This window comes from Nematolebias whitei, chromosome 6, assembly GCF_014905685.2.
Source record: "Nematolebias whitei isolate Nwh7 chromosome 6, NemWhi1, whole genome shotgun sequence".
Taxonomy (NCBI): domain Eukaryota; kingdom Metazoa; phylum Chordata; class Actinopteri; order Cyprinodontiformes; family Rivulidae; genus Nematolebias; species Nematolebias whitei.
Genome location: NC_056503.1, coordinates 44225820 through 44245552, shown reverse-complemented (window position 1 = coordinate 44245552; position 19733 = coordinate 44225820). Strand labels below are relative to the sequence as shown.

Here is a 19733-nt window from a genome sequence, read left to right as displayed (position 1 = left end):
TACTGTGGTATCTTTGAATAAGTCTGAGATGCAAAACTGTTTTTTATTCACCTCTAACATCATCTGCTGGATAAAAAATATACAGGCATTTTTCCAATAAAACTGAAGTCAGTTTAATATCAAATTTAACTTTTGCATGAGATTGAGCATTTGCCAAAATATGAAAAAAAAAAAAAAAGCTTTATTAAACACTAAAATTTACAGAAATCAAAACATCCAAACATAAAAAAAAAAAAAAAAACCACTGAAAGCACAGGATTTGATAAAACAATCTTCTTACGACTGTTCTCTTCTTCAGGGGTCGCCACAGAAACCAAGTCGCACCAAGACTTGGTTTAGTTTTTATCCCTTCCTGACACAACCACAGACCACGAGCTACCACAGCCCTCTGTGTGGAGCAGAGCTTCCATCTAGGGGAGCAGATGGGGTGAGGAGAAGGGCTGGTGCAAACGGGGGTGGAGGCAGGTGTGGGTGCTTCACCTTTCCCACTCACATTTTGATGTCGGCTGGGAATTCAAACCGGCGACCTTCCTTAACCTCTGTGCCACCGCTCCCCCACAATGAGATAAAACAACATGGTGTCATATTTAAGTTGATACAAATGTCACAAGTTTTTTTTTTGTTGTAAAACAAACTGTTTTCTTGTGCTTTCTCAAATTTGTCTATATTTTGCAACCATGTTTTAGACATAAAAGCAGGAAAATGGTGTCAAATATCTGCGTCAGGCTCGCAACATGCACAACTTTTACCAGTTTTTCTCTGCAACATACTGAAGTGAGGCCTAAATTCAATTTAATAATACAAATAAAAGAAAAACGGTTTGCACTGAAGGTTATTACAGTATTTTATAAGGAGACTTTTGTTATTAAATAAACTTTTATTGATAAAATTAAGCTGCAGGATTGTTGGTAGCATTTTGTTTCAAGCTCATGAAAAGCAAATAAATATGGAAATAAAAATGCATCCATGATGTTGACGTGAATTATCAAAGAATTTCTTCTACAATGCAGATCCACAGGAGGCGAGAGGACGCACGCTTGACGTTTTGATTTTAATTTACACGACTCGTAGGAAAGAGACAAAAACAGGAGGAAAAAGATAAAACGCAGCTCAGCATCTGTGTAACAATCAAACAGAAAAACCCCCTCTGTATCATAACATTTGTTCTCCATCAAAAGAACGCTTTAAAAAAAAACGCATAAAATAAAACTTTTATTTACATTTTAAAAACATTTAAAATCAACCCATCCTCCTAAAACCAATCACAGCGAGTCTAATATGTGCAGCGGTTGCTGTTGGAGCGACGAGTGCATCCTCCGCTGTAGATCCAGCGAGTTAAAGTCCATGAATCCGCCGGACGCTCAGTCGGAGCCAAGTCCGAAAGAAGCAAAAATTCATTTCAAAACCAGTTCATCTCCTTTGGTGCTGTGAGACCGGAGTTAGACCCCCGTCTTCTCTTTGATCCAGCCACGAAACCGTGTGACGGTTGTGTAAATGCCCGGCTTGTTTCTGCGGGCGCAGCCGTCGCCCCAGCTCACCACTCCTGCCAAGAACATGCGCTTGCCTTCTGGACTGGACAGAGGACCGCCAGAGTCGCCCTGAAGACCAAATGAGCCAAAAGAACAGGCGGCGTTAACGCGATGCATTCATTTGTTCATGATTTTGTCAAATCTTCCCAGTGGGAGTGGACAGATGGGAAGAGACAGAAACAGAGAGGAGCAGCGTTAATCACCTGACAGGCGTCCACTCCTCCGGAAAGAACTCCAGCACACATCATCCGGGATGTGAGCTGCCCTTCCATTAAACCGTCACAGGTCGTGTGGTTTATGAGTCGGACCTGGGCCTTCTGCAGGACTTTAGCAGCGACTCCTGAATTCAACGTTAAAAAAAAAAGATCTTGAGAAACACGACAGGACCTGTCACGAATATCAAAGCATCACTTATAACCAAAAATAAATGTTTAATTACAAAACATCTTTTTAATAAAATATGTCAAACGTCTTGCACTCAAAGTATCATTTGATGCATTAGTGAGGAATTCGAGCTTTGACATTCCTAATAAAATATGAAATAAGAAGAAATAAAACTACCTGAAACTAAAAACAATAATTAGCGACCACAAATCTTTTTGTAAATCCGACATATTTTAAATCTTAGAATCTAAACCTTTCAAACCGTCAAAGCACTGATCGGATCTAAACTTCTGTGGTTGTGCTAATATTGTTGCCCAGATTTGATTAAACAGCTTCAGCTCCATTACGTCTCAAAATAAGACGATCTTAGTTTGGAGCTCTGGCACCAAAGGCGACGGGTGATGAGCATTCCTTCAAACAACGCCAGGTCTTTAATCATATCTTTTTCTTTCTGAGTGTTTTGTACTGACCTCCTTCTCGTGTGGCGCCCCATCCTGTGATCCAAACGGTATCCCCAACTTTAAAGTCGTGCTGGGGGGCCGGTAAGCAGATGGGCTTGATGTGGTCGGAGAAGGTGACGGGACTGTCCAGCTCCATCAGGCAGATGTCGTAATCGTAGGTGTGCGCGTTGTAATACGCGTGGGGGACGACCTGTTTCAGGAGCTTCTTCACAACGGGACTCCCAATCTTCCCCTGGATGTGAAGGCCCAGGTAGACCTCCCAGGTGCCGGCTTGAGACAATCTGAGGACAAACAAGAAAAGATCAGTCGTCCCTTGTTACTTCGTGGTTCGACTTTCACGGTTTTTCAATGATAGTCAACTTTAATATTACTCATGTGATTGGAACGGTATGGATAAAACAAAAAGTAAAAAAAAACTTGTGACAGGGGCCGCCATTTTGTAGTTTTCTTTCAATAAGCCTATATTGTAAGGCCAGTCAAAAGAACTACATTACCCAGAAGCCAACAGTGCTTCCAGCTGCTGCTTTCTGCCGAAATGGAGGGCAAGTTTTGATCCGATCCGAACCTGACTAAAAAGTTTGTTCTTTAGTCATAGTGACTTCGGCGCTCAGTGGATGCAGAGAGCCGATCAGAACCGGACCAGAACTACTTCCAGCCTCATCGATCACTGAGAGCTGTGCGCCGGCCCAGGAAGCCTCTCGAGCGGGGAGGCGTTGCTTGGAGGTCCGGTGTCTTCTCCAGAGCTCACTTGGACTTTTTTCATCCGGATCCCTCCGGATTATTTGGACTTGATCAGGATCATTGTGAGGTTTTGTGCTGGCTCTCCGAAGGTCCGGCTCTCTCCAAAAGCATCTGGTGCTCAACGGCTGCAGAGAGCCGATCAGAACCGGACCAGAACCGAACCACGGCTGGTGAGTTCCTCATATAAAATTCTGCAGTAGCTGCTGTGCAGTATGTATGTTGTTAAAATGATGCAGGTTTAAGAATTTAGAACACTGCAAGAGTGTGGGAAGAGTTTATAAAGCCTTAAAATATATAAATACTTAAACAAATATAGTGTTCCTACTTTGTGGTTTTTCCACTTAATGCTGGGGTGTCCGGAACATAACCCCTGCAATAATCGAGGGACTACTGTACCAGTTAATCCCTGGTCATGCATGACAGACAAATTATGTGGCAGAAAGGAAAAAAAAAAAAACGAGCTGGAGACCCTAAATCCAGTATTATTTTTAGAATAAACAGACTCTTACTTCAGGCTTCCTTCGTCCTGCACGCAGTGGGCAGCAGTGACGAGCCACGTCGGGCTGATGAGGGACGCTCCGCACACGTGTCCCCCGTTCTTGATGTGGAGGCTGACCTGCCACGGAAACTCCCCGTCCTCGGCGTCCTGTCCGCCCACGATACGCGAAGACTTGAACGTTCTCTGCCCGCAGTCTGCAAAGAGAGCAGCCGATGAGCGGCGGACCAGTCGCAGCTTGTTGTGCAACAGGTGGGAGACAAAAACCAGTTCGACCGAAAAGGCGCTCGACAGTGAAGGCAGCAGAAATGTTTTGAAGTCAGCCGTGCTTTGAAAGTCATACCGCAGTTTTCCTCGTCAGATCCGTCGTCGCAGTCGGGCTGATCGTCGCACTCCGGGTTCTTTTTGCTGATGCATTTGTTGTTTTTGCATTTGTACGTGAGGTCGGTGCAGGCCACTGAAGACTCTGAGACAAGAAGAAAAAAACCTTTAAATTGATTGAAAACATCCTGCATGACTTTCTTCAGAGGGGTCGAAAAACTCTAGAGATTATGAAATAAAACAACTTTTTTTTTTTTTTTTTTTACACAAGGACGTCTGAATCGAGTCTCTTAGCTCTCCAGTACACGGACATAGAAACGCACTGATCATGCCGCCATTTTTCTAAGTGCTATGTAGCGTTCCTTACTGCCAGCACGGCAGCAAACTGGATTTCTGAGGAGTAAAAACTAAACAAGCATTCCGACATTTCACTTAACCTGAACTTCAAAGGATGTTGTATTATGTTTTCTCGTTTACTTTTTGAAATAATCTGATACGATGTTTTGTTACACCAAAGATTGTTGGTTTAAGCCGATATAATTACAGTAAAGCAGTCAGGGCGTATAAGCTTACTGAAACCATCCATATTAGAATCATACTTTCCAAATAAAAGAAAGATGCTGATAAACAAGAAGAAAGACTACATCATGGATGAAACATCAGAAGATGTAGCTGACATTCTGGACGACGACACCGGCCTCGAGTACAGACTTCCAAAACTCCAAAAATGCACAGATGCCACTCCTGCAGAAGTTTGGGGTGAACAGAAGACTCTCAATCTGCTTTTGCAAAAAGTACTGCTCTGTGGAATAAAACCAGCCAGTTGAGCAAGAGGTTTGAGACAGCTGTACGCAAACTGCAGTTCCTCCGACCCGATCAAACCCGGTGGAACACTGTGGTCCTCACTGTGGAACAAGTGGTGCACATTCACAGGAACAATGTATGCACAGCACTGAAGATCCAGATATAAGTAAATAATGCATAAAATGGTTAATCAAAACTATGTGCTGGTTTCTAACAAGACTTTTATAGTGTGTATGTTATAAAACAGTGGTTCCCAACACTGATCCTTGAGGAACACCATCCTGCATGTTTTAGTTGTTTCCCTGCTCCGACAGACCTGATTCTGTGATTTAGTTACTTCCTCATGTTCTGCAGAAGCCTGTAATCACCAATTTATTAAAATCTGGTGTGTCGGAGCAGAGAAACAACAAAAACATGAAGGATGGTGTTCCTCAAGGACCACAGTTAGGAAACCTGCACTTTGCACATTGTATGCATCAACAATAGAATACAATCCAGTTTTTGTTTAAAGGCTGAATCCACTTGAGATGGGACCTTTGGCTGAATATGTTGCTGTGATGAAGCCTGTAGCCATGACGACCCTCAACATTCTTCAACAGGAATCATCTGTGCATTTGGGTTTCCTCCTGCCAACACTCCACCAGCTGCAAGACGAGCTGAAAAAGCTGAAATCACCCATCAAAGTGTGCGTCCCTCTCAACGATGCTCTGCAGGATGGGATTCAGAAACGTTTTTCTGAGATGACCAAGAACCTGAGCTCACTGCTGCAGCTGCGCTCCTAAATGCAAAACAAACTGGACTACAGGGGGAGAACGTCTCCAAAGCTGCTAAATATAAAAACATCATCATGTGTGGGTTCACAAGAGAGTACCGGTACATACGCAGACGTGTGTGCAGATGTAATTCTTGAAAAAAAAAGTTTTGTAGGACTCGACTGCATCAGGGATCACATGGATGCTGACACTGACAATGATAACAGCACAAACGGCAACCACTCGGATGAAGAGGATTTCTTTGGCTCCATCAAGTCCAGAAAATCCCAAACAGAAGAGTTGGAGAGGTACAGGTCTGTTACGCTCTTGTCCTCAAATCAAGTGGTTTTTAGTCAAAGTCAACACAAGTCTTCCACAGTCTGCAGCTTGTGAGACTCTTCAGTCATGCGGGACTCCTCCGTGCCGCTGAAAGATCACAGCTTCAACAAAACTCACCCTGAGAGTCTGAATGTGTTTCTGTGGAAGCAGCAGTGGAGATGGTCTCCTCCATCCGGTTCCTCAGGAAGCATCTAACCAACATCCTCACCTGCAGCACCAACACTATGGCCGTCATCAAGGCCCACCAGCACCTGTACATCTTGAGGAAGCTGCAGAGGGCAGGTGTGAATGGTCCTCAGGTCCCTCTACGCCTGTGTTGTGGAGAGCGTCCCGACCTCCACCTTCACAGTGTGGTACAGAAGCTGCCCTGTGGCAGAGGAGGCGTTGCGTTGGTCTGCTCTGAGGACCATCGGGTGCAGCCCCAGGGACATTTGTAACACCAGGAGCACCAGGTGCAGGACAGAGCCACCTGCGTCCTCCGTGACTCCGCCCATCCTGCACACCTCCCTGCCCTCGAGGAGGAGGCTGCACTGCATCCGGGCAAAAACCTCCAGACTGAAGAACAACTTCTACCAGGATGCCTACGGTCTACTTTTACCTGAGCAACATTTGGTGAAAGTAAATTTGAAAAAAAAAAAAAAAAAAAACTTTTAATTGAGTAAAACGTTTCATTACTCACCCATGGCTGCTGGACAGTCGAGCTCATCCGACCCGTCTCCACAGTCGTTTCTGCCGTCGCATCGTTTTTTTTCAGACACACATTTACTGTTTGTGCAAGTAAACTCTTCGGATTTACAGCCACCTTAAAGAAAATCAAACAAACAAACAAGTAAACTCTCTGGATTTACAGCCACCTTAAAGAAAAACAAACAAACAAACAAACAAGTAAACTCTTCGGATTTACAGCCACCTTAAAGAAAAACAAACAAACAAGTAAACTCTCTGGATTTACAGCCACCTTAAAGAAAAACAAACAAATTAGTATCTTCTGCTAAAAGGCAGCGTGAATGCTGAGTGGCTAAACAAAAACTTGTTCAAGAAGCTAAAACTGAGCTGTCGACGTTAAAACAAGCTAAATGAAAGCTAAAATGATTCAGATATAAGCTAAAACAAGCAGAACAGTAGCTAAAAGCTAAAATAAGCAAAGCAAAAGGAAAAAGAATGAACCAGCAGGCAGCTAAAATGAACAAAACTGTAACTAAAGGCTAAACTCAGCTAAATTGTAGCCAGAAAACTAGAAGTACAGTAGCTAAAAGCAATATCAGGTAAACAGCATCAAAAGAGCTAAAACAAGTAAATCGGTATAAAATAAACTAAAATAAGCAGAATAGCAGCAAAAAGCTAAAATAAGCAAAATAGTAGTTAAGGACAACACTAACAAAAACATAGGTTAGGCAAAATCAGCAAAAAACAGTTGCTAAAAGCTAAAAACATGTAAATCAGCAGCTGAAAGCTTAAACAAGCAGAACAGCATCAAAACGCTAACATTTTGAAAAACAATAGCAAAAAGCCAAAATAAGCTAAACAGTGGCAAAGGCTAACACTAAGGAAAACTTAGCTAATGGCTAAAATCAGCAAAATAGTTACTAAAAACTAAAATCACCAAACAGTAGCTAAAGCTAATGTTAACAAAATGTAGCCAATAGTTAAACCAGCAAAACATTTGCCAAAAGTTAAAAATGTAAATACATAGCTAAAACTACACCTAAAACGGTTGCTTAAAGCCAAAATCAGCAAGAGTGGCTAAAGCTAATGCTAACAAAATGTAGCTAATAGTTAAACAAGCAAAATAGTTGCCAAAATTTTAGAAATGTATAAATACATATCTAAAAGCTACACCTTAAACCGTTTATAAATGCTAAAATTAGCAAAACAGTAGCTAAAAGCTAAAAGTATAGTATTGTAAATAGTATTGATTTCAAGATTTGCCGTTTTAAAAGAGTTGAAGAAATCTCCACGTATTTCAATACGGGAATCTTTTGTCAATAAGTACTTTGAAAGGATAGAAGTTACATAAATACACCGTTTGTACACGTGAATATTTAAAACGGGTAGAGTAGGCGGAGGTAGCAAGAAGCGGACAGGAAGTGAACGCTGCCTCGGGCCAGCAGGTCTCACCACAGTTCAGCTCATCGGTTCCGTCCCCACAGTCATCGATGCCGTCACATTTCCAGAACTCCGGCTTGCACATTCCGTTGTTGCAGCTGATACTTTTTGAGTTACACTCTGAAGAAGAACACAGTTAGAAAAACTCGTTTCCACGACGTTGTGCCAACAGCGACGAGGAGTAAACGGTACGCACTGCAGTTCAGCTCGTCGCTCGAGTCTCCACAGTCGTTCCAGCCGTCACATGTGAGGCTGGACTTGATGCATTGCTTATTTTTGCACTCAAACTCGTCTGGACAAGCTGCGGACGAAACAGATGCCGTGAAAACCCTTCCCCGAAGGCAGAGACAACCTGAACGGAGCTCGGACACCTACGGTCGGTGCTGTCGACGGCCTCAAACTTTGCGTCAAAACCTCGGTCGACGTAGGAGAAATCGGAATGAAACGTCACCGTCATTTTGCTGGTTTTGCTGGTTCTGGTCAGCATCCCATCATCGTAATCTCCACACAGTCTGAAAATAAAGACGTACGAGCTCTAACACACCTGTTTCCTAAAACCCGACGCTGTGGTAGTAGCTGAGAGTCACTCACAACTCGTACTTTTATAACCGCAAACCTCAACTCACTTCTCATTGTTGATCATGACGTAGTCTTTGGGACAATTCTTGTCGTTTTCCAGCCCGGGCTCGGTCAAAAGGAACTTTTTGAAGGTCACCTTCACCACTTTTCCATTAGGGACCTTAAAAAAAAGAAAGGAAGTGAAGGAGCTGACGTCCGACAGCCTGAACATATGACACAGGTGTGAACCCAACAAACAGCCGGGGGTCTCACCTGGATCTCCCAGGCACATTTGGTGTCAGGAGGATAGAAGTTTGGGAAGTTTGGACTGGAGAAGCTGCCTTCTGACCCGGAGAGCTGCTTGTCACACACCCCTGTAAACGAAACAACACAAATTACAACGATTCTGAATTACAGAAACAACATTTACTGTTACAACGCAGCGTGGACGCCAAGTGCCAAACGACTGAGCTGAAACAGACGTGGTAAAAGAAGCAGAACATCAGCTCCAAGATACTGCAGGAAAACACGAGCTAAAAGCTAAACGCAGCAAACGATCGTTTAAAAAAAAAAATCAAAAAGTAGCAAAACTAACTGGAAGAAGCAAAAATTAACTGAAAGCTAAAAATGCTAGGTAAAAGTGCCAAAATGGAAGCTGAACCTAGCAAATTAGTAGCTAAAATGACCAGAAAGGCTAGCTGAAAGCAGGAAAAGGCTCGTTAAAAGCTAAAGGTATTAACACAAATCAAATCTACACATAATAAAAGTGGAAAAATAATAGCTAGAAGCTAAAAGTAGTAAAATATTAGCTAAATATTTTGAAAAGTTTAACAGCCAAAGTGTTGAAGAAGCCTTAACTTCTGACTAAAACTAACAATTGAAAATAAAACATTTGGCAAAAAATTATCATCGCGACTCCTGAATTTATTAGTTTTTAATTAAATAAGCAAAATTAAAAAACTGAAATGACGTCCTCGAGGAAGAGCGATGTCATCATTCTTGTCAAATGTTGTACGACCCTAAAAAAAGCACAAAGTGCAGCATCAACCGTCACTAAAACCCAAGTCCTTACTGGTTTTAAGAGTTTGGGAGACTTTGGCCCGGAAGCCCGGGAAGTTCTTTTCTTCGTTTGTGGCCATCGTCACCAGCATGACGTTTCCCGAGGACAGAAAGGTCAGAGGCTCACTGGGCGAGTAGTGTCCACACAACCTGCGCAAAACAAGACACACGTTTTAACAACTAATTCATCGGGATTACAACAGATTACAAGCAGCCGTCGGTGTGAATTAGTTCATTCAAGTTCAGGATCAGAGGTTTAAAATCCAGCGTTTCCTCTACCGTTATCCAAGGAGGGCGCCCCGCCCTGTCGACAACGAGATGTCCTTCACCCACAGCTGGTTTGGACAAATCATCTCTGCATTTATACGAACCATCCAGAAAGCAGCAGCTTCGTCTTTTACCAGGTACTAAAACCATAAACACAGAACCCGGGTCCTTCTCTCCACCGGCTTCTGTCAACTTCCAGACTGATTTTAAAGTTTTAAAAGTTCTGGCCTCGATCCTTAACATCTACACTCCAGCAGGAGCGCTGCGTTCTACAGACCAGATGTTCCAGGATCCAAACTTAAATACAGACCAGCATCTCCTCTACCATTATACAAGCAGGGCGCCCCGCCCTGTCAACAGAACCGAGCACCCTGCCTGACAAAGTTCTTGTTCTGGAGTCGGGTCGCGGGGGCAGCAGCTTGAGCAGGGAGGTCCAGACATCTCTTTCCACAGTCACTTCTTCCAGCTCTTCTGGGAGGACTCCAAGGCGTTCCCAGGCCAACCAAGAGAGGTAGTCTCTCCAGCGTGTCCTGGGACTTCCTCAGGGTCTCCTCCCAGTCAGACATACCCGAGGCACCTCCTTAGGGCTGTGCCCAGGAAGCATCCTTACCAGATGTCTGAACGACCTCAACTGGCTCCTCTCCATGTAGAGGAGCAGCGGTTCTACTCCGAGTCTCTCTCGGATAGCTGAACTTCTCATCCTATCTTTAAAGGAGTCCAGCTACCCTGAAGAGGAAACTCATTTCAACCGACTGTATCCACAGTCTCATTCTTTCAGTCACTACCCAGAGCTCATGACCATAGGCGAGGGTAGGAACGTAGACCGACCAGTGAACAGAGATCTTTGCCTTACAGCTCAGCTCCCTCTTCACCACAACAAACCGGCACAGAGTCCACAATACTGCAGACGCTGCACCAGTCTGTCAATCTCACTCGTGAACAAAACCCTGAGATACTTGAACTCCTCCACTTGAGGCTGAACCTCACCCTCAACCTGAAGACAGCAACCCACCCTTTTCCCGCCTAACGGCCTCAGATTTGGAGGTGCCGATTCTCATCCCAGCCGCTTCACACTCGGCTGCGAACCGCTCCAGTGAGAGCTGAAGATCACGACACGAGGACCACATCATATGCAAAGAGCAAAGATGGAATCCTGGGGCCACCGAACCGGACTCCCTCCACGTCCTGGCTGAACCGAGATTTAACCTTAAACATGCAGAGTGTGTCGTTCTTATCAGAGCTTTAAAAACAACAACAACAACAAAACGTACTCTTCCATCACGCGGCCCTCAATAGCCACCAGGGAGTCATAGATCTTCACAAAGTCGTTCTTGCAGTTCTCCTCCAGAATGATGGAATCAAACTTCAGCTGGATAACTTGGCCCGCGTCGCCTCGCAGCTGCCACTGGATGACGGTGTTGGAGGGATACGGTGTGTTGGGGAAACCAGGGGACTCGATCTGATCCACCTTGTTGGGTCTCAAGTGTTTCGAAAACCTCAAATCCCCTGAGAGACAACAACAATTAGTACGACTCACATTTTATTTGGCATATCACCGTCACACAAACTCAACAGCTATGTCACAGGCTTTCTAAACAAATACACACATCCAGCTGATGAATGAATCAACTAAAAGGCTGCTTAGTTAAAAAAAAAGTTAATATTTAGGAAGATTTTCTCTGAAAATGCAGTGTAAACACCCAATAACATAAAATTGGCAGGAGAAACTGAGTTGTTTAAGATAAGAGAAGCAAAAAACAAGCTAAAACAAACAAAATGCTGACTAATAGCCAAAAATAGTAATATGCTAGCTAAAAGCAAACAAAAATACTACCCAAAAGTAGCTACCAGTAACAAAAAGCAAAAAGATAAAAGGCTAGCTAAACAATAAAACAGTAAAATGCTAGTTGAAAATGTCAAAATGTTAACTAGCAGTAGCAAAAGGCTAGCAGAAAGCTAAAATAGCAGAAGACTAGCTTAAAAAAGCAAAAGCCTCCATTAGTAAAAGGCTTGCGAGAAGCTAAAAGTAGCTGTTAAAAGCAGGGAAAGCCTGGATAAAAGCCAAAAGTAATAAAAAAAGTCTGTCTGAATACTAAAAGTAGTAACATTCAGTAACAAGCTAGCAAAAGTTGCAAAAAGCTTCCCAAAAGCTAAACATAGATTGGTAGTTAAAATCTAAAAATGTAGCAAAAGGTTAGATGAAAGCTAAACATAGAACAATGGCTAAAAGCTAGATGTAGCATAAGAAGAAAATCTGAAGCATTTTTAAAAAAGAAATAGTTTTTAAAAGAACCGAAGAGGCTCCAATCTGTATGTGTAATTTCCATGGATCTTTTATTTAATATAAAAGTTATAAAAGCGCCCATCTTCTGAATGAGTCCAACGTTTTGAGACGAGAATGACCAAAACAGCACAAAGTGTGAAAAATGACACGGCAAAAAATGTACAAAACGTAAAGAAAGTGGAAAACGAGCGCGAGTGTTGAAGCAGCGTTCACACAATCGTCTCAGCTCTGTTGTCTCGTAGAGCTGATGAACCTACAGCAAGAAGATGATTAGAGGAAGGATAAGAAAGCTGCACTTACTCCTAAAGGATGTCGTCAACATGCGGGAATCAACAACTGAAAAAATAAAAGACAGATTTAGGATAAAAGACCAACAGGAAAGCATAAATCACCTTTACAGGAAGTGCCAACCAGATGGTTGTCTACTCTACCTGAGGTCACTATCTCTTCAACTTCAATGGTGCCAGTTCCAGACAATCGCACTTTGCCTGCAGACTTCTCCAAGTTCCCCATAGCTTTGTCAAGAGACGTCTCTTGACCCGCAGGAGCTCGAAACTCTGACAGGTAGTAGGCGATAACGCTGCCCTCACTGGGAACCACCAGGAACAAAACATCGTGTTTAGAGGTACAAATAAAAACGTGCACTACCAACACCTGTCCTCTTTCTGGGCTCCTCATACCTGAAAGCCTGAACCACGGAACCGAAATAGTATTTCTTTAGCTGCGGATCTTTGGAGTAGATGGACTTCAGCTGAAAAGATTCAGAGCAAAATCAGGACAGAACTTGACTGATGGGTGTTTGACTTAAACTAATAAAAATCCCAAACAGGAAACTCTGGGTCTTACCTGTGTGACCACCTGCTGCGCCAGCGCCTTGAACTCAGAGGAGTTGGAGTCCTCATAAGCGTTGTCGAACGTCTGGTCGGTGATCTTCATGGAGCCGGTGTACATCCGTTTCACAATCTCGTTTTTACGGACTGTGAGAACGAAGAAACGAGACTGAATATACCAAACGTTCAAGCTCAATAATCCAGGTACAAATCCAACAATGTTCAGTCAGGTCATCTGGACGGCTTCTTTTTGCTGAGACGTTTCATCCTTCATCCAAAGGACTTCTTCAGTCCAAAGAGCCACAAACAAACTAGAGTCCCACAAGCACCAACTCCCATAGTAGTAGGGAGTAAATGTGTCCCTATGGGAGTTGCTGCTTGTAGGACTCCAGTTTGTTTGTGGCTCCTCGGACTGAAGAAGTCCTTTGGATGAAGGACAAAATATCTCAGAACAAAAAAAAAAAAAACAGTCCAGATGACCTGACTGAACATTGTTGGAGACTGAGTAACACACATGAAAGAATTCAAAACAAACAAGTCTTCTCACATCTCTGGGCCAACACGAATAAAAACCCAAGACAACTGAGAAACAACACTCGAGTTAAAATCCATAAGTAGCAGAAGGTGAGCTAAAAGTAGTAAAAGATGAGCTAGAAGATGTAAAACTGTTACTAAAAGTAATAAAAAGCTAATCAAAAGCTAAAAGTAATTAAAGGTTAACCAAAAATATCATAAGGCTGGCTAGAATCTAAAAAGAGCTAAATGCTAACTAAAAGCTAAAAGTAGAAAAATGCTAGATAAAAGCCAAAAGACACAGAACACTAGCCAAAAGCTAAATGAAGCAAAACACTAGTTAATGAGTCACAAGCTAAAAATAGTAAAAGGCTATATGAAACCTACACATAGCAAAATAGCACAAAATTGAAGACAGATGCTAAAGTAACAAAAAGGTGAGGTAAAGCTTAAGTGGCAAAACATCAAGTAAAAATAGAAGAGGTTAGCTAAAAGTAGCAAAAAGCAGAAAGCAAAAAGTATCAAAATCTAGCTAAAAGCAACAAAATGCTAGATAAAAGCTAAAAGAGGATCAACAGGATCAACAGAGGATGCAATCTCCTCTGTGGTCCACACTGCACTCAACCACCTGGAGCAGAAAAACTCTTACGTCCGTATGCTCTTTGTGGACTTCACTTCCGCCTTCAACACCATGATCCCCCAAACCCTGATGGATAAACTATCCACACTAGGACTAAGCCCCTCCATCTGCAACTGGGTACTAGACTTTTTAACAACCAGACCACAGTTAGTGAGGATCCACAACCTCTCCTCCTCCACCATAACCCTCAGCACTGGCTCTCCTCAGGGATGTGTGTTGAGCCCCCTCCTGTTTACTCTGCTCACATATGATTGTGCAGCTACCCATCCAGGCTGTCACATTGTAAAGTTTGCAGATGATACAGCGGTGGTGGGATGCATCACAAACAATGATGAGTCCAGCTACAGGCAGGAGGTGGAACACCTGGAGAGCTGGTGCAGAGAGAATAACCTTCACATCAATGTGAAGAAGACAAAGGAGATGATTGTGGACTTCAGAAGGAACAAAAACACCTACACCCCCCTGAACATAAGAGGATCTGCGGTGGAAGTGGTCTCCAGCTACAAGTACTTGGGTGTACACATGAATGACAACCTCAGCTGGAGCAACAACACCACCAGCCTGATCAAGAAAGCTCATCAGAGACTCTACTTCCTCAGACGGCTGAGGCGAGCTGGTCTGGGAAGCTCAGTCCTCACCTCCTTCTACAGGTGTGCAGTGGAGAGCATCCTGTGCTCGAGCATCAATGTGTGGCATGGAGGCTGCACAGCTGCAGAAAGAAAAGCTTTGCAGAGAGTGGTGAAGGCTGCACAGAAGTCTGTTGGAATCAGTCTCCCCACCATCACAGACATCTACACCTCCAGATGCAGGAAGAGGGCCACCTGCATCATGAAGGACCCCACCCACCCAGCACACACACTTTTTGCCCCACTCCCCTCAGGAAGGAGGTTAAGGAGCATTAAGTGTAGAACCACTAGACTGAGGAACAGCTTCTACCCTGAGGCTGTTAGACTCATGAATCTCTAACTAGAATAATCACTGTGAAAAACCATATCATGTTGCTGCTGATCTGTTTCATGTTGCTGCTGATCTGTTTCAATGTTGATGTGTTCATGCGTGCACATCTGCTCACAGACTCATGTTCATGTTTGTGGTGATGTTCAATGTTCAATGTTTTATGTTATGAGTGCTTAGTGTATATTTAGTTGATGCATTTCTTAGTTCATATCTTAGATGTTATTACTGTTTTTCTTATACATTTTATTGTTGGATGTAACTGGGACCCTGTGTACATAATTTCGCTCCACCACATGTACCACATGAGGTGCGAATGACAATAAAGAAACTCTGACTCTCTGACTCTGAAAAGAAGCCAAAAGCCAAATAAAATGACTAGAACACTAGCTAAAAGCTAAATAAAGCCAAACACTTGATAACAGATAAGTGTCACAAAACAGTAGCCAAAATTAGCAAAAATCTAAAAGTCTACAAGCAGCAAAATGGTAACTGCTAAAAGTAGAAAAAGCAAACGCGAAAGATTATCTAGCAAAACATTAAGTAAATGCAACAAAATTCCAGATGAAAGCAAAAAGTATTAAAAGGCTAGCTAGAATCTCAAGGTAGCAAAATGCTAGTAAAAAGCTAAATGTAGCAAAACGATAAACGCAGCAAAATTAGGCTAAAAATGGAAAGTATCAAAAGGCTAGCTTAAAGCAGAAGTCTTCATCCAGGGTGCACTAACAGCTAGCCAAAACAAGGGCCCATTTCAAGGATTCAAGGTTCTTTATCTGTATACGCAACACGTGTGGTACACGGGCCCCGGTTACATCCAACAAAAGTATAAAATGTAAAAGAAAAAAAAGAGTAATAAGATCTAAGATATGAACTAAGAAATACATTAGCTAAAAATACACTAAACTTGTAGTATAAAAACAAAACGCCGAACAGCAGCACGAACATGAGTCTGTGTGAGCAGATGAGCACGAATGAACACAGCAGCATGAAACAGATCAGCAGCAACATGAAACAGATCAGCAGCAGCACGAAACAGATCAGCAGCAGCACGAACATGAGTCTGTGTGAGCAGATGAGCACGAATGAACGCAGCAACATGAAATAGATCAGCAGCATGAAACAGATCAGCAGCAGCACGAAACAGATCAGCAGCAACACGAAACAGATCAGCAGCAACATGATGTGATTTTTCAGTTATTATTCTGGTTAGAGATTCATGAGTCTAACAGCCTCAGGGTAGAAGCTGTTCCTCAGTCTAGTGGTTCTACACTTAATTCTCTTTAACCTCCTTCTTGAGGGGAGTGGGGCAAAAAGTGCGTGTGCTGGGTGAGTGAGGTCCTTCATGATGCAGGTGGTCCTCTTCCTGCATCTGGAGGTGTAGATGTCTGTGATGGTGGGGAGGCTGATTCCAACAGACTTCTGTGCAGCCTTCACCACTTTCTGCAAAGCTTTTCTTTCTGCAGCTGTGCATCCTCCATGCCACATGTTGATGCTGCAGCACAGGATGCTCTTTTTTGCCATTTATTACTGTTTATCAGTTTTATAAAAAAAAAACTTTCTCAAAAACAACCTATGTTTTGTGAAATACTAGTTTGCTAAATATTAAACCTACGGTCAGCCCACAAACGTTAGCGTAGTAACACTGGCGTTTGGTTGAGAAAACGGCAGCACACTAAACAAATGGTGCCACATGTTCCTTTGTTTACTTCGTTTTTGTGCGAACAACCACGTCGTTTGGTTCAACGCTGCACAGCCGTTCACAGATTACTACTTACAGCGGAAATGCCAGACCAGAAGTCCGATCATCAGAGCAACCACAGCGACAAAGACCACCACACCGATCACGGCGCCGATTTTGCCTGGGCTTTTTTTCTTCTCATACTTTTTGTTGTTCGACGCCGGCAGGAACTGCAGAGACTGCTCAAACTCTTTGTCCTGGAAAACAAACAGGCAAACGGAGAGAAAATTATTAATACACATCTAACCATAGCTTTAATACATTTCCTATGCTTTTCTCATAAAAAAATGTGTTCTTTTATTCCCAAAATGAAGAATGAAAGAACCAAATTTTCAGCATGGATCGGGGTCTCATCCTCAGTAATGAGAGCGTTGCTTTGGTTGGTTATGGTGAAAAAAAAAAAGAGAGTTGAGTCGGAAGTCAAAACTTTTGATTTACTGGTCTGCTTAAGCTCCAATCCTCACCTGTGGTCATGAGGTTTGGATCATGAGTGAAAGAACGAGATCCTGGATAAAAAGGGCTGAAATGAGCTTCTATTGTAAGGTGGCCAGGCTCAGCCTTAAATATAGGGTCAGGAGCTCCGGCAACTGGCAGGAGGTTGGAGTGGAGCCACTGCACCTCCACATTAAAACGAGTCAGTTGAGGTGGTTCGAGCATCTGATTAAGATTCCTCCTGGCCTGGGAACACCTTGGGATCCTTCGGGAGTAGATGGAGTCTGTCCCTGGAAGGGGAAAGGTCTGGGGCCGCTGTGGCTGAGTGGTTAGAGCAAACGTCCTCCAATGTGAGAGTTGTGGGTTGGATTCCACCAGCAGTCACATGCTGAAGTGTCCCTGGGCATGACATTGAACCCCTCACAGTCTCCGATGCGTGTCCCATCGGTGTATGAATGTGATCTATAGCAGTGATTACCATAGTTTTTGTATAGATCTAGTAGAGCGCCGAACGAATGTGTAAACGAGGGCACAGATTGTGTCGTAAAGCGCTTTGAGTATCTTGATAAGATAGAACGGTGCTATACAAGTACAGTCCATCTACCATTTTTCTCCTGGACCTCCATGACCCGACCATGGGTAGGCGGGCGAAGATGGAGATTTTTCAACAGAAGATAAATAAAAAATTTAAGACGGTTGAACTTTTTTCTTTTTACAAAAAAAAAAAATAATTTCTTGAGAACAGATTTGAAAAACGGTAGAAACAATTTAACCCGTCATTAAAACAAAATCTGTGCATAAAAACTCCAAGAGCCCAGTTTCAGGTCCTGGTATTGTGTTCGGCTTTATGAGTCACGGCTCTGCAGAGGTTAAACGGAGCGGAGACGGGAGTGCGAGTACAAAGGTTTCACCGTGTAAAATCCTGTCAAACCTGCTGCGAGTCAACCACACACCGGGAACAGGTTTCCGAGTATTTACTGTAGTAGAACTCAAACACAGTATGGTTGCACAGATGATTAAAACTTCAGAACGATTAAAAACAAACAACTTCAACTTCATACACGACAGTTTGTTTTTTTTTAAACCGAGGATGACACCAAAAAGTGGAACACCATTGAAGGAGGGCGACACTTTCTGTTTAAACGGACACTTGAGCTGAAAGGCAAGAACAAGCTGTACCTTTCCTTCCACTGGTTGACGTAAAGAAAACTTTATGTTGGATTTTGGAGCTTACTGGACACAAAGAGGAACATAAATGACCCCCAATCCTCCCGTGTTTCGGTTACATTATAATAATGTATTACAGAGACACAAGTGGTTTAAAGTTGGGAGAATATATTATTATTATTTCTTGGAAAAACACAGTACTGAAAATACTCAGAACTATGATTCTCTATCTAAATAGTCAAAATGAGATCTACGCATGTCATAAATAATTGCAAGTAATGGGACACCTTTTAATGTTTCAGAGCGCCATCCCTGAGGGACAACCCTTCCACCATAACCCTGTACTTTACATTCATCGTCACGCTGCGATACTGTGAAGTAATCAACTCAAATGAGTCAAAAGAGAGGAGCAAACAAGTCACAACAAGGAGCAGAAACCTACAGGAATTTAGGCCACAACGCCACGACGGCTGCCTTTTAAAGTCCTCAGGAGGACTGCATGAAAATCACAGCCTAAAGAAAAATGGCATCGCATGTATGGAGGTTTCTGGGGGTGCAAAAGAGTCGCACATCATCAAAAATAGAGACAGAAAAAGAACTAGGTGTGTGCACTCTCCCATGACTTGAATATTTAACTTCCTTACAAGCTTTTTATTCAGAAAACACAATCTGCTTTACGCAACCTGTCACCACACCACTGTAAGAATTATGGATGCAAACGGTTCTAAATGTATCGTTTCTGGAGATTGAGCAACAAAATTTTAATTTTGACAGGTTTGTCAACAGATAAACGCGTTGGAGAGCTAGTAGAAAAGTTGAGACCATCCTTCAGGGGCACCTCGAGACATTTTTCAGACAGGAACCACAGATAATCTTGGAGTTGTACGTTTTCATATGTACAAGTAGTCCCTCACTTATCGCAAGGAGTTACGTTCCAGACACTCCCGCTATATGTGAAAATCTGCAAAGTATGGTTGTTATATTTATTTTAAAATTTATATATATTTTAAGGCTTTATAAACCTTTCCCACACTCTTGCAATGTTCTTAACAATGCTCTAAACTCTCTAAATGCTCTAAAAGAGCACAGCGAAAGAGAGCAGACAGACTGATGCTACGGTTACTGAGCCAATCAGCGCCCGGGGCGGACTGGCCATCGGGAGCACCGGGAAATGTTCCGGTGCTCCCGATGGCCAGTAGCGATGGGGAAAGACAGACCTCACCCCGCCCCCTCCTTTTTCTTTTGTGTGTCTGCTCTGATGTGACGGACAGCCTCAGAAAGAGAAAGGAGGGGCCCCCTCGGCAATCACTGAGCAGGCCAGGCCACCGGGAAATGTTCCGGTGCTCCCGATGGCCAGT

At 43.1% G+C, this 19733-nt stretch overlaps 1 protein-coding gene across 1 annotated transcript in view; it reads right to left on the bottom strand.

Moving 5' to 3' along the window:
* Positions 1-887: 887 nt before the first annotated feature.
* The window catches only part of st14a (ST14 transmembrane serine protease matriptase a), a 21834-nt gene continuing 2988 nt past the window's right edge, over positions 888-19733 (bottom strand). The window contains exons 2-19 of the mRNA XM_037677646.1: positions 16814-16973; positions 12948-13078; positions 12782-12852; positions 12533-12690; positions 12402-12437; positions 11089-11323; positions 9564-9700; positions 8765-8865; positions 8560-8672; positions 8309-8445; positions 8130-8234; positions 7946-8053; positions 6507-6629; positions 3955-4077; positions 3625-3808; positions 2384-2655; positions 1733-1869; positions 888-1598 (exon numbers count right to left, since the gene is read on the bottom strand). Coding sequence (XP_037533574.1) covers positions 1440-1598; positions 1733-1869; positions 2384-2655; positions 3625-3808; positions 3955-4077; positions 6507-6629; positions 7946-8053; positions 8130-8234; positions 8309-8445; positions 8560-8672; positions 8765-8865; positions 9564-9700; positions 11089-11323; positions 12402-12437; positions 12533-12690; positions 12782-12852; positions 12948-13078; positions 16814-16973 — 2490 coding nt within the window. The 3' untranslated portion in view covers positions 888-1439. The remainder of the gene's footprint in view (positions 1599-1732; positions 1870-2383; positions 2656-3624; positions 3809-3954; positions 4078-6506; positions 6630-7945; positions 8054-8129; positions 8235-8308; positions 8446-8559; positions 8673-8764; positions 8866-9563; positions 9701-11088; positions 11324-12401; positions 12438-12532; positions 12691-12781; positions 12853-12947; positions 13079-16813; positions 16974-19733) is intronic.